Source organism: Neopsephotus bourkii, unplaced genomic scaffold, assembly GCF_033783945.1.
Source record: "Neopsephotus bourkii isolate Nb327-2 ecotype Australia unplaced genomic scaffold, CSIRO-AGI_Nbou_v1 NB_1132, whole genome shotgun sequence".
NCBI lineage: Eukaryota > Metazoa > Chordata > Aves > Psittaciformes > Psittacidae > Neopsephotus > Neopsephotus bourkii.
This window is the reverse complement of record NW_026901618.1, coordinates 3,740,873-3,754,447: the sequence shown is the minus strand read 5'-3', so window position 1 is coordinate 3,754,447 and position 13,575 is coordinate 3,740,873. Positions and strand designations below refer to the sequence as shown.

General features: G+C 40.1%; 1 protein-coding gene across 2 annotated transcripts in view; it reads right to left on the bottom strand.

The window, feature by feature from the left end:
- Positions 1 to 10,973, bottom strand: part of ZNF385D (zinc finger protein 385D) — a 422,518-nt gene extending 411,545 nt beyond the window's left edge. The window contains exon 1 of one of the 2 annotated variants that reach the window (XM_061362716.1): positions 10,811 to 10,973. In XM_061362716.1, coding sequence (XP_061218700.1) covers positions 10,811 to 10,958 — 148 coding nt within the window. In that variant the 5' untranslated portion in view covers positions 10,959 to 10,973. Of the gene's footprint in view, positions 1 to 10,403; positions 10,585 to 10,810 lie in introns of those variants that run through there. The other variant, XM_061362717.1, reaches the window with a different exon arrangement.
- Positions 10,974 to 13,575: the final 2,602 nt, after the last annotated feature.

Below are 13,575 nucleotides of genomic sequence, written 5' to 3'. Positions count from 1 at the left end.
TTGGTGGGGGAAGGATGGGAATCACTACCCAGAAAGTCAGAATAATCACTTTCCCTGTCCTCCTCATCGTCCCACATTTTCCTTTATGGGTTTTTCTGCTTTTACTGCCTACATTCTTCACCTGAAGTCAAATCCTCTGTTTATGGCATCACAGTGGTTGCTGTGGAGGTTATTACAATGTGCAAAGCCAGAAATGATGAGTTTAAATTTGGAATGAGCAGCAGTATCTCACGAAATGTGTCTACAGTAATAGGAAGTAAAAAATAAAAAATAAAAAATAAAAAAGGGAAGTAAAAAGAGCATATATATTGAAAATAAGTAAATTAACATCTTAAATGACTGTTTGCCATTGACTTTCATTATGACAGCTGTTTTCAGATATGTTACCAATGGCTGGTTGTAGAAAGTAGGTGCTAAACTATACATATGGAAACTAGCACACAACATGAACAGACAGCACTAACACAGATGGCAGCAGAGTTCCTAGCCATGCTCCTCAGTAGTGCCTGCTGTTATTGCTATCTTCTTCTATAGCAAAAACATACAAACAAAACAAGGTAACACAGACATGCACCGTGTGGTGCTGTTCTGACAATGAAAACTTCATATCACCCTTCACACAGCACATTTCCAATGCACCAGATTCAAGGCTCAGTAAGTTATGGCCAGAGAACACAGATTCCTGAAAAAGCTACTAGTTCATTGTAATTCCTTCTGCTACACAGATTGGTTTCATAAACACCTACTTGCACATAGACACATTTAAAAATACAAGTGGTTTAGGACAGGTGTTAATTCTCAAGAAACATGTTAAAGATTAGGAATAGGGGAAGCCTACCTTGCCATTATCATCAGCCACTGCCAAATTTTCACAACTTTGATAGCAGATACAGTGCTTAATTTTTCCCTACATTAGAAAGATCATAAAAGAATTTACTGAATTCATTTCTAAACCACGTGTTCCCCTAACTTTGACACCTGAAGTATTACTAGGAATGTACGGTCCTAGGAAAACCACTGAATAAAGATTTCTGAATCAGACCTGTACTGAGAGAAACGCTTACCCATGTACTTGTTAAAAACAAATCCTTCAAAGAGCAGAGGGAAAAAGATAAAATCAGATATCAGGTTAAAATAATAATAACAGCAACAAACAGTTGGAGAGGAGAACACAAGCAGGAGAAAAATTTCAAACTGAGTCTTTAATGGTCACAGAACTCAATGAATGATATTATTAAAATACTAAGCAAAGAAAATGCTTTCACCTTGAGTGCATTGACAGTGTCCATGATCCAATGTATCTTATGACATGACTGCACAAGCATTAATCAAATATAACAAATAGGTGAAATTATTAGGATATGTAAGACAATAGCTGTTAATACCAAAAATTATAAAGTGCTTCCTTGGAAGATACCAGGACATAAAGACAAAATGTAACTGCAGCTTCTTTCACAGATTCCTCAAGACAGACACAGGGGACTTCCAGAGAAACCCACCCACTGTGATGCACATTGGTACATGGAGCCTCTGAGCAGGCAGCCATGTTACTACCCCATGGTGGGACCCAGAGAGGGCTGTGAGACCACATCCAACTGGAACATCAGGGTTACAGACTCTGCCAAAGAAGCCAGAGACAGGCTTCAGAATTAAAGAATTAGAGTCCACTGACATGCAGAATGTTTGGTTCATGGCCAGTGAGGCACACAAGTTTTCTGCTAACAGAACCTAGTGAAATGGCCTCTGGTACAGAGCTCCATCATAATGACCAGATATCTCTGTTGTATAACTACACTGGAATATTTCAATTACTCAAGTTGCCAAGGCCCTTCTTGCCAGAAAATCTTATCCACACTTCGATTTTTACGACAGATAGCTTCAGGGCCAGACAGCTGGCATACACTTCCGTATCTCTTAGAAAGTTACTGTTCTTCTAGGTGGATTCTGATTAGCAATTGCAAGCCTAGTAATAGTTATCACTTTATTCAAGAACCATATAAGCAAATTGTTAGCTTTCCATGTTATTTTTTCTGGAACATCCTAAAATGCGACATTTTGCACTGTGTTCTGCAAGTGATACTTCAGATTATCAGTGGAATCATTTTGGCACCGCTTACTCTTGGCTTGATTTCTAGGAAGATGGGGCCATTGTCTAGAACTCCCATTTTTCCAGTTTGCAGACTCGATTTTGAATCTCGACTTGTGAAAAAGCAGCCAGTTGTCAGATTTTGTAGATTCTCCTTTCCTGGATGGTTTTAGGACTGGATTGAAGAAAGCCCTTGGCAGAGTGATTGGATCTCACAGCTGACACAGAGCAGAAGACTGGACTAAAGATGTTCCTTAGAACCCTTCCAACATCAATTATTTTATTCATTCCTCAGGTTTCTATTAAATATGCTGAATATGATCAGAACTCACTAAAACTAAAGATTTTATCTTGACTAAAACAACAACAAAAAAGTCATATATTATTGTCACTCATAGAAAGAATGCAATACAGAATTTGGCAACTTTCCCCTTTTACACTTAGAAATAGTAGAGTTTCAGTTTGCAGAATACAAAAACCATTGGGTAAAAATGTCTCTCTACCATCAATTTGCCATCATGGTGCTACAGGAATAAGAGAGGGGAAATAAAGCTAGCCATGATGCACGATGCCTCTCCAGATCTACTGTCCCTGCAATGGAACAAAGCTATTCAGAACTCTGAAAAACTCTCAGGTATCACTTAATTACCATTCTGTGAGATCATTTGTCTGTTTCAGTACCCATAACAAGTGGCAAAACAGTAGAATTAAAAAAACTAGAAAATAAGCTTACCAACTGATATAGTGCATTCAGCAAATAGCTTGATCACACAGAATCAAGTCATTCCAAGATCAGAAGCTCACTCAAGTCACTACAGTTTCTGAAAGGTGATCTTTTTCCCATCTAGCTCCTCATCCTGGACATTCAGGGAACAAAGACTATACACATACAGAAATAAATAAAAAATAAATGAAAATTGCTGCTGGACTGATTAGACCATTACCACTTCCCAGTAAAAAATAACAAGATGTCCCCTGTTGCACAAAGAATAAAACCAGCAGTAAGGTCATTTTTGATTCATTAGGACTTGCCTTGGTAGGCCAAAGGCTTGAAGCAATTTAGGCTGCACCCAACTGTACCATTAACACAAACAACTGACCATCCCTCAGGCTACTTAAATGTTAACTGAAATCAATACCTGGATGGGAGCAGCCTGACACAGAGAATCTATAGAAGTCCAACGTCATCCAGACTGGAAAAGACCGTATTTCCCTAAAGCATTTCGTGTGTTCTAAAAAGCACGTTCCTCCAGTTTTTAAATGGATTTGAGACCTGAATCTCTCTTGAAATTCCAAATAGCTAGACAGCAAAAAAATCACACCTCTGATTTCAACAAAAATTGAAGATTCTCATTCCCTCAAACACACGCTGGAACATTATAAGCTGTATACTAATAATGTCAAGATTTTATTATTGGGATATCTTGTATTAAAAAGTGATGCAAAAGCCCAGAAACATTCTGCCCACCACCGAACACAGCATCTCATCTGTTTTGCAATCCTGGATGATACAAATGCATCGCAAGGGTACCTTGATCTTTCTATATGCAGCTTCCTATTACAGAACCTCCTCTCACCCCCTAAAAAACTTTACTCACACCCACTTCTTTTCTAGGAGCAACCATGACCTCCCACATGAAACCACAGTGACTATCAGCCAAAAAGATGAAATTGATAGGACACCTGGTTATACTACGCAAATTTACTCAATCCAGCTTCTGGAGAAAGAGTATCTCTTCTCAACCTCCCATTCCTCCCCCTCACTACAAATGCCAGCAGTTTAGACAGCTCTGCAGTTTCAGAGCTTCAGAGTGATAAGTATTGAACAAAAAACTGGAATGGTTTGTACAGCAAAGCTCAATGCAGTCATTGACAATAACAAGTCTTTTTTTCTCACTTCCCTCCACAGGCTCCTGGGTTTGTTATCACAAACTAACAGTTCCACTTTAATCTGCCTTCAGGAGAAAGTTCTACCCACTAATTCCTACTCCTCGTTTCTATTTTTTGGTATTTTCCACACGAATGCAGCATCAACAACTCTTAATGAAGACTGTTCATAGAGAGCACACAAAAATATTCTTAGACATCACAGTACAAAGATCACAAAGCCATCTTAAAAAGAACAGTATGTTTTACACAACATTTCAGTTTTATTTATTTAGCAGATCCTTCAGTATTTACCTTCCAAATGCAACAAAGTTGGTTTGTGTTTTTTTTATGGAAATAAAATCATTTCAATAATACTACCACAAAATAAGGCTTAGTGCTATTAAATGAGTCAAGGTACAGTCAGTGTAATAATTTGTTAATAAAAGGACATTTATTTTCAAAACACTGTAACTAGCAACCAGAGCACTATTTGCAAGCCCGCTCACATGGCAAGAGGTGGGAATTTGCAGCCTCCCTGAGACATGGCCCCTTCGTTTGCACTGTGACACTTGTTCACTCTATTAACATTATTAATCAAAGAATGCCACTATAGTTTTGTTTTACTTTTCATTTAATGCTTCAACATTTTAATTAGCACTGATTTAAAATCCATCAACAGAACACAACACAACAAAGCAAACCTGCAACAATATTCCTGGTTTAACTGTTATACGTGTATGTGTATTGCAATTCTGCCATGATTTTGTATGATTGGAGATACTACAGCCTCTCTCCAATTTCATATACACAGAGAAAATATGCAAATGCTGCCCTACAATTTCATGAGAAAGAGAGGTTGAATCCTAAAAGGATAAAGACATTCCAGGTTTTGGGATGGCTTATCCTTCTGCTGCTCAGAACAGCACTGGGTAAAGTCCAGCCCAAATACATATGGGAAAGCAGTCAGAGTTGCCACAGTTCCAATCAATTATTATGGTGATGTGATGAAACAAATTCAGTACATAAACAGACATTCCAACTTTAGTTAATGGACAAGATGATTCATTGTTGTATCATGGCAAGGCTAAATGGAAAGACAAAGGCAGAGACACTAAACTGAATACTAACACTGGAAACTTCCAGATGCGAGTATAAAATGCCCCTGAGCCAGGGCTACTCAAAATATTAAATACTTCAGAATGTACTAAAATGAGATACTGTCTATAGTTCTGTCAGAGTAATCATTTCACCCAGCTTCACAATTTTAAACAGCATGAACCAAATAATCAGGAAAGTGATCTCCCCACCCGCAGCTTTTAAAGCACACCTTGCATTTCCCAACAAAGTGATTTATGACCTCTGTGTGCTTAAAATTCTCCAAATCTTCTGTTAAAAAAAAATAAAAATAAAAAGGTCAGGAAAAATAAATCTGGTTATGGAGGGGAAGTCTTTGGCTTCTTAACTACTTTTCTGTGCCAAAATTAGATTTAAATGAATATCATAAAACTGTATTTGGAGATGATCTAGATGGTGAGTTTCTCATTCTATGGTAAATTCAAATTTAAAATAAACCATGGTTCAGTAGCTCTGATTACTTCTAATTGTGCAAGTTATAATGCTAGGCTTTATCAGTATCATAAATAACCTCTCTGGTGACCTAGGGGAGAAAAGGCACATGCAGGCATGTAAGAGGTATCTACTGGTTTTATTGCAGCCATTACTGGCCATGAAGGGTATTATCTTTTTTTAGAGTAACACGATGATGAACTGATTTTAAAAACAAAACAAACAAACAAACAAACAAACACAACTCATACACAGAATGGAACTTAAGTCCTAAAATCTTAAAAGTTCTTTAAGAGGTTGTACCTCTTACTTATATAGTCTGATTAAGAGGTATAAGCTGGCACTTGCATCAAAGAAAAGGCTAAGCAAGTTAAAATACATTTGGTAAACTAACTCTTTTACTCCTTTATCTTAACCCATTATTTGTCCTGAAAGCCACGCCTTCACAGCAAGATCTGCATTACACGTGGCAAACACACACTCGCTGACTAGTGAGACCCTAAAGTGGCTGAGGCATCAAAGTGTTAGTAGATCTAAGCAGAAATAGCATCAATGTTCGCACTTTCTGAACATAGAGGCTATAAAAATGCTTTAAGATTTAAAGTCTACCTGCAGATTATTCCAGCTGATCACAGAAAAGAGGTTTATTTGCTTCAAGAAGACAACTTCTATTTTTAGATTCATATATATAGATATATAAAAAATGCCTACATGAATTTCAGACAGTTACTTTTACAAATACTACAATAAGCCAAGTGTAAAAAGTGAGGCACTGAAAACTATGCCTCAAACAAAACAGAAGATTTAGTTATGACTACCTCAATATGACCAAGAACATTATTTCCCAGGAGACACAGAAGGGAAAAGAAAGGAAGAAGCTGACAGAAAATACTGAAGTACGTTCTGGAAGGTTTCAAGAAGAAACGTAAGAAGATAAGAACATCTGAAAGTCGAAAAACTCAAGCACAACTTTATTTCCCTGCCATCAAGTGTGGATTTAGTCTAGTCCAGCAGCAACCAGAAGTAATTAGCATATATGTATATATCTAAGTTTATGCAAGACGAAAACAATGTGCAGGTCTGTATGTAGCTCTTCCACCAGTTCAACACAGTCAGAGGAGTCCACTTCTCTAGAAAGATAATATGCTGACTTTTGTCCTTACCGCATTACAGCCTTTTCATTACACTCAAGTGGAATAAACACCAAACAGAAATCAAGACAACATTTTTTTGTCCTGTTCTGTGACAGCTCTAGACAGGTGAAGAATGAAACTGGTCAGCAGGCCCAGGTGAAAAACAGAGCTGTGCTGCTACAATTGACATTCATTTATCCAGGCTACCTGGGCATGATCCAACGTACAGGCCCAATACCAACTGATTTCATTGTGCTGGCTGCAGCACAGAGGACTTCTGCTCCCCAGCCTAAATTCATAACATTTTCTTTAAAAAAAAAAAAATCAAATAAATTAAGAAGTAATCATTTTCTGTCTAAAATATCACTTTTGTATGCGCACACTCCCATGTGTTCATCCGGCACTATTTACTTGCTCTGTTTTCCACTGGTGATCGTTTTATTGCTAACTTTCACATAGCTTTAAAAAGCTTTCTCTCCGTTGTTTTCAATTACTTGACACCACTGAAAATACCTTTGTGTTTCATAAACTCTAGTCACAAACTTTTTATATCCACTCCTCAAGGGAGATTTTTTCATACAATATTTCTAAGTTTTCTTAAGTAGCACAGTAAAATACTACTTGATTTACACTGTTGTTTCCATGATGCTACTCATTAGCATCTTCCACTTAGAGAATTCTGGCTGTAGCCTTCCACCTAGGTTTTGAAGCTCTTGAGACTTTACAAGTAAGGTGTCAATGCCAACCCAACATTAAATTGTTTAAAAATAGGCTTTTTACAAGACCATTATTATTAATCATCTTAACAGGATCTTGACTTTTTGCTTGCATCCTGACAAAGACTTTGTTTACTGCCTAGACCACAAAGGATAGAAATGCTTGTACTTTACAAACTATAAAAAGTGTAAACCAAGAACTTCAGAACATGAGATCACAGGGAAAATTTCATATTGTGTATTTAAAATATTTGAAAAGTATAGAATAGTCTCCATAATTGCTCATATTAAAGGTGAAGAGAAGAATGTCAAAGCTGGCAAATATTTGTAACTTGACTCAGTTAAATGGCAGATTTGCTCAGGTGTTCCCAACTCCGTATGCACTCTGCCAATTTAGATCCTGAAGTGATGCCCAAATAAATGTATCTGAAGCCAAACATACACAGAAGTACTGTGCCTGGTCTTTAGCTGGTGTCAATCATAACAGTGCCATTCAGATACACAGGGCTATGGCACATTTTACCAACACAGGCTGGTGGTGCACTGAAATGGTTTTGCAGCAAAGAGAGAATAGGAAAGAACAACATTACTTCCCCAGAAGTGTTCCATACTTTCAATAACTCTCAGTTCTCTTGTGAACAGTTCTCACTTCACTTTGATGATTGCATGCATGCATGAGTCAAACCTGTAAGTCTACTTGCCAGTTAAATATTGCTGACAGCTCACACAGCACATTTGTACTTTTAAGTTTATCTTACCTATAAACCCTCTAATGCTACAGCTTTAACATTTTATGTAAATTTCCCATTTCTGCATGAAATCATCAATACTGTCTAAAAAAGTTGAAATTCATCTCATTTCAGGTAAATCCTGAATCCATTCTTGGAAAACAGGGGTTTCCATAACTTTGAAAATTTAAGAAGCATGTTAAAGTAATACTACACTTTTTTTCTTTCTCCCCAAAAATCTCCCTGTAGAACACAATCAGTATTAGGAATGTACAAATTAGGTCTAATTTTGGTTTTGCCTTACATTTGGAGCTCCTAAAGGATAATAAATGACCTGATAAATAATGACAGTGTACCTTGCAAAGACAGCACAGCAGAATGATTATCCTTAAAGTACAGTTGAAAACTAATTGGGATGCAAACTGTATGCGCTGCATTTGAATTTAGTGTTCCATGTTGTTACAGCAATTAGTTAAACAAGAATTTAGTGACATATGACACTTTACAAAACATTTGGAAGAAGTAACTCTGAGAGACTGAAGCACACCACACCTTTTTTGTTAAGCTAAATTAGAACTCAGTTACAAAATATCTCCCTAAATTAACTAATTTATGGTAGAGCTACTTTGATAATATTTTGACCACAGTAGCATACAGCAGTGGTACAAACTTTGCCAAAATTGCATAGCTCTATCAGGAAAAGGTTTTCAACTTGGCCGGACACCTCACACCACGCAGTCTGTGGGTTCAATCACGGCTCTTCTCAGGTCAGTGGCAAAATTCTCACCGACTTCACTGCATCCAGGATTTTGGTCTATGTTCCTAGCCACTGCGTAACACCCACAAATAACAGGGATATAACCTAGAGGGATCCCACCAACTCTTTTGTTCATCTGTTATTCCCCACTACCAGCATCACACTTGGAATTCATAGGATAAATATTTGCAACTATTAAAGAACCACCTCCATTCTCTAACTGGATTATACTTCCTTTTCTGCACAGTCACTTCTTTTAGAGGTTTTCTGACATCCACTGACAAAACCTTCGCTCTGACTTTTAGTCTGTTTCCTCTTTGCCTTGTGAAAGATGCACAAACAAGCAAAATAGAAGAGGAGGTGTGGCTGCAAAAGCACTCTAGCTCAGAAACACCCGGGTGACAGTGGGTTGGAGAAGCGACTTCTAGTTTTCTCTCATTTCAGACAGGCACTCAGGGTTATTATTTTCATAACAAGCACCTTTTTCAGAACACTGTCACCTAAAACGCCAGGCTCCCATCATCCCAACATCTTTGTCGTCAAGACTGCTGCATGCACTAGAGCACCCTTCGTACTTGTGAGGAGCGCAGATTACTCCTTCAGCCGAATTATTTTCTCTGGAAAAGGCAGAAAGTTACTCTGGAAACTAACATACCCAACAACAAACAAGCACAGATTCAAGCAGAACTCAAACACAACTTAAACTGTTACTTTATCCTTGAGGGGCTAGGTGGGAGACTTCTGCAAACCCACTTACTCACACAAACAGTTCCTCTATTTGTTCCCTACAGTGTTCCCAATAGGGAACACTCAGAACAAATTCTAGTGAGATTTCCAGACACTTGCGACCGGATCCACGAGCAGTCAAAGCAGACTACAGTGACAGCCAAGTGGCACAGTAAGGGAACTATACATGACAGGTTTAGCTCTGGGTAACCGCATTCACCGATCTGCACACAACGAAGAGGTCATGAACCTCAACACTTGTTTTCAACAGTTCACGCAAGACCGTTCCCTTCTGTTTCCAAAGTCAGGATCTGATTTTGAAAGAACTGTTTGTGCACATCATAGCCTTGGAAGAGAGCATCTGTCTCCCCGAACAAGTAAAGCGGGGACAAGAGCAGTGTTTTTAACGGTGTTTCCCAAGCATTCAGACCAGACAGATGCAAGCCAAAAAAGATTTCGAGGACTCTTCCCAGATTCACTGGCGTTTGCCAGGCTGCAAATGCTTTCTGCAACAATCAAAAAAGCCGCTATCAAAGCAAATGCCAAAATGCACGCGAAGCCTTTTCCTCTCCCCTAGCCCCGGTACGTGGTAAATAAAGCCCATGAGGGGCAGCTCGGTGGAATTTGGAGGCAGGGAGCTCCCCACCCTTGCAACCCGCTGTATGGGAAAGGAAACGAGGATCCCCCTGCCCCAACAGAGCGCAGCGGCTAAGACAAGTCACAAGCAAGTTAGCCTCGGGGGTGACCCGCTCGGACCTCGGTGCTCCCCGTCCCATCTTCGCTGTGAGCCCCGCCAAGCCCGGCCGCGGCCGCCCCCCTTACCGTGCCGCGGCTGGGGCTTGCCGCCCGGCGGCTTCTCTTTCCTGCCTCCCACCGCGCTCCGCATCCGCCAGCAAGCCGCCCCCCTGCCCAGCGAGCCAGCCATACCGCGGCGGACCCGGCCCGGCCCCGCGCCCAGCCGAGCCCGGCGGTGGAGCGCGGGACCCGCTGCCCGAAGGCGGCGGCGGCGGCGGGCGGGAGCGGCGCGGTCCCGGCGAGCCCGCCTCCGCCCGGCCCGGTGTCAATCAGCGAGGGCGGGCAGCGCGGAGCCCCGGGCAGCACCGCCCCGCGTACCCCGCGGCCGTGGACCGGGAACCGTAGGACTGCCCTTGGCCCCCTGCCCGGTCCGGTCCGAGCGCCGCCGCCTACGGGGGAGGGGTAGAGCGGCGGCGGCAGCCCCTTGCTCATACCGTGCAGAGGGAGAACATCAGCAACGGCGGTGGTGGTGGTGGGCTCCGGGCACCAGAAGGCTTGCACACTTAGAAGATGACAGTCCTCGGTATAAGCCTCCTCCTGCCCGCCGGCAAGTCCTCCCACAGCACCTTCCCTGAAAAACATGTGTACGTTACCTCCTGCCATCAAAATCATTGGTTCTGCACACTCCTGACTCCAAAACGATGAGTAACTCAACCTGAGATTCCCACTTCCCACAAGCCCATGTGTGGTGAGATAGCAGCCTCCCGCCTCACCTCTGCCGAGCCCCTTCTTCCTCGCTAGAGTCCCAGGGACTCCCCCACCATTGCCTCCACCCCTTGCTTTGGCATGGGGCCTCCACAATTTCTGTGAAAACATCGTTGCAATGTAAGAAATCACATTCTCTGAAATTTGTTGCCCTCCTAAAATTAGGGTTTGTGAGTAAAAAGTTACAGGCACAGAGAGAGGGAATATTGGCAATTTTCAGGCAAGAAAAGATAGTTTGAAGTGCAGTTGTATTCCAGGGATTTGCCAAAGCAGTATATTTCCTAAGGACAAATAATGTGCATAGCTTTTGTTTGTAATCTTGGTAATAAATCCACCTGTACCTCAAATCACAGCTATCACCGCCACAGCCCTGAAAGGGTATTCCACAGTTGATTTTTAATTTTTCATCCACATATGTATCTATATCTATCAGCACTTCGACCAGGCATATTCTTCTTTTTATCTGGACACTTTGAAATACAGGGAAAATGTATGCAGAATTTGCCCTGACTGAAAGAAGAAAAGGGAAAATAAAAAAGGAAAATAAAGCCTCCTTCCTGTGCCACTATATTCCATCTCTGTTTCCCTGACTCCAAGAAGCTTGTGAAGAAAGGTAATCATGATTCATTGTTACCATAACTTTATAACTTACTCTTTGGAAACTGACTCAGAACCAAGTTGCCTTTTTTTGCGAGAGAGAGACAGAGGCTCTGGCTTTGAAACTGGAACAGCCAAGGTGGGAAGGAGACACAGCTTATGATGCAACAGCACTGTTGTTCTCCAGTTGAAAGTTATCCACCTTATTTTCAGTGCTGATCTCCTCCAACAGGCTCTGCTAATCTGTTCTCCATCCTAAACCCTGAATTCCCCCTAGCCGTTCTGCCTCACCTGTGAATTCTGACTTGCAGAAGTGAGTAGGTCTGATTTTGTCACCCAATGAAGCTGTTGGTGTTTGAGCACGCTGCATCAAGGATGGTTTTCATTAGCACTGAGAATGATTCATGTGAACAGGGATTACTGCCCTTGACCTGACATGTACAGATACAGCCCGTGGTGATGAATGTAATAGAATAAACAGTTAGATATGACTGCTTATTCCCTCTTGTACTGTCGCTCTTGCCCAACTCTACTGCACTGTAATACAAATAATGACTCATTTGCTTACCCACATAATATCACATTTAGAAACCTGCTATTCATCTTCACTTGAAGAATCTCAAATAAATACACAAATGGCTGATTTAAATCACATATTTATTTCTTTCACTTCATCCTGCTTCTGCTGTCATTGATAAAGACTACACAAGTGGGTTTGTGGTGTATCATGTCACTGCTATTCTGCATGGGGATGTTTTTTATAGCAAATAGTCTTTTGGCAAATGTACTTTTAGAATAGTATTTACACTGGGGAGGAGGAAGAAAGGAAAACAAAAGAAAATACTTCTGCAGATATCTCTCCTTTTGCAAAGAATATGAAACTCCTACAGCAATTAGTTGGAATGCAAATTAAGAACAGGGTATAAAAAGTTTTGTATGGAGCAATATTTACAAATTATATAAAAATATAACATCTAAACAAGGAATTAGTGAGGAGAAGGAAAAGTCTGTAATAGTTGTATGTAGGATTAATATTCCAGAATGAGCTTAATAAATAGGAAAAATCAGAAAAGACTTATACTGACCTTACAGTCTTAAATTTGTCTTTGCACAAAGAGGTATTTCTTCAGAAACTTCTACAGCTGAAAAAACATATTTGCAAACCCTTCTTGAAAAAATAATTTTACCATTTAATAATATTTTTTTAAGCAGTGAAAAACATAAGAATCTTCTTAGATATCATTACAGGGAGTAGTACCTGTGATTTAACAGACCATCACACTTACTCATAACATGCCAACAGAAGGAGTTATAGAGAATATGAGCAGCCTCTGCTAAAAAGGTACAGATACCATAAAGTGATGATACTGAAATGTTATGTGATACCTCTACATATCTTACTGTTATTCCCTTAGGGTAGCATTATAAGTTGCAGGCTAATTTTTGTTTATTCTTGTTTATGTTTCCTGCTCATCTAATGTTAAAGATGTACAACTGTTTTCATTTATTAACCTGGGGCTGTTTTTCCACTGGCAAAGGAGTATTTGGATGTCATATCTCTCTGTTTAACATGTTCTTCGCATAGACACATTAAACAGACTGGTAATTTGAATGCGTGTTCTAAATTTTGCTTATAATGAACTGACTTATTCAGACCTTGACAAATAGGAGCATTGCCATACTTGCTTTTTTGGTTAGGCATCTGTTGTTTTACCTAAGAATTTTGAGTAGTAACGTTTCTCAGTGCTGAAATTATTACACTTGCTTCCTTTGGAAAGGGGAATACACAGTACCTTCTGCCTTGTCAGTCTGAGGACACGACCTCAATTTTGTAAGTCTTGAGCTCCGTCCAGCATAACAATCCAGCTCAAATCTAGAAGTCCAAAGGCAGTTCTGT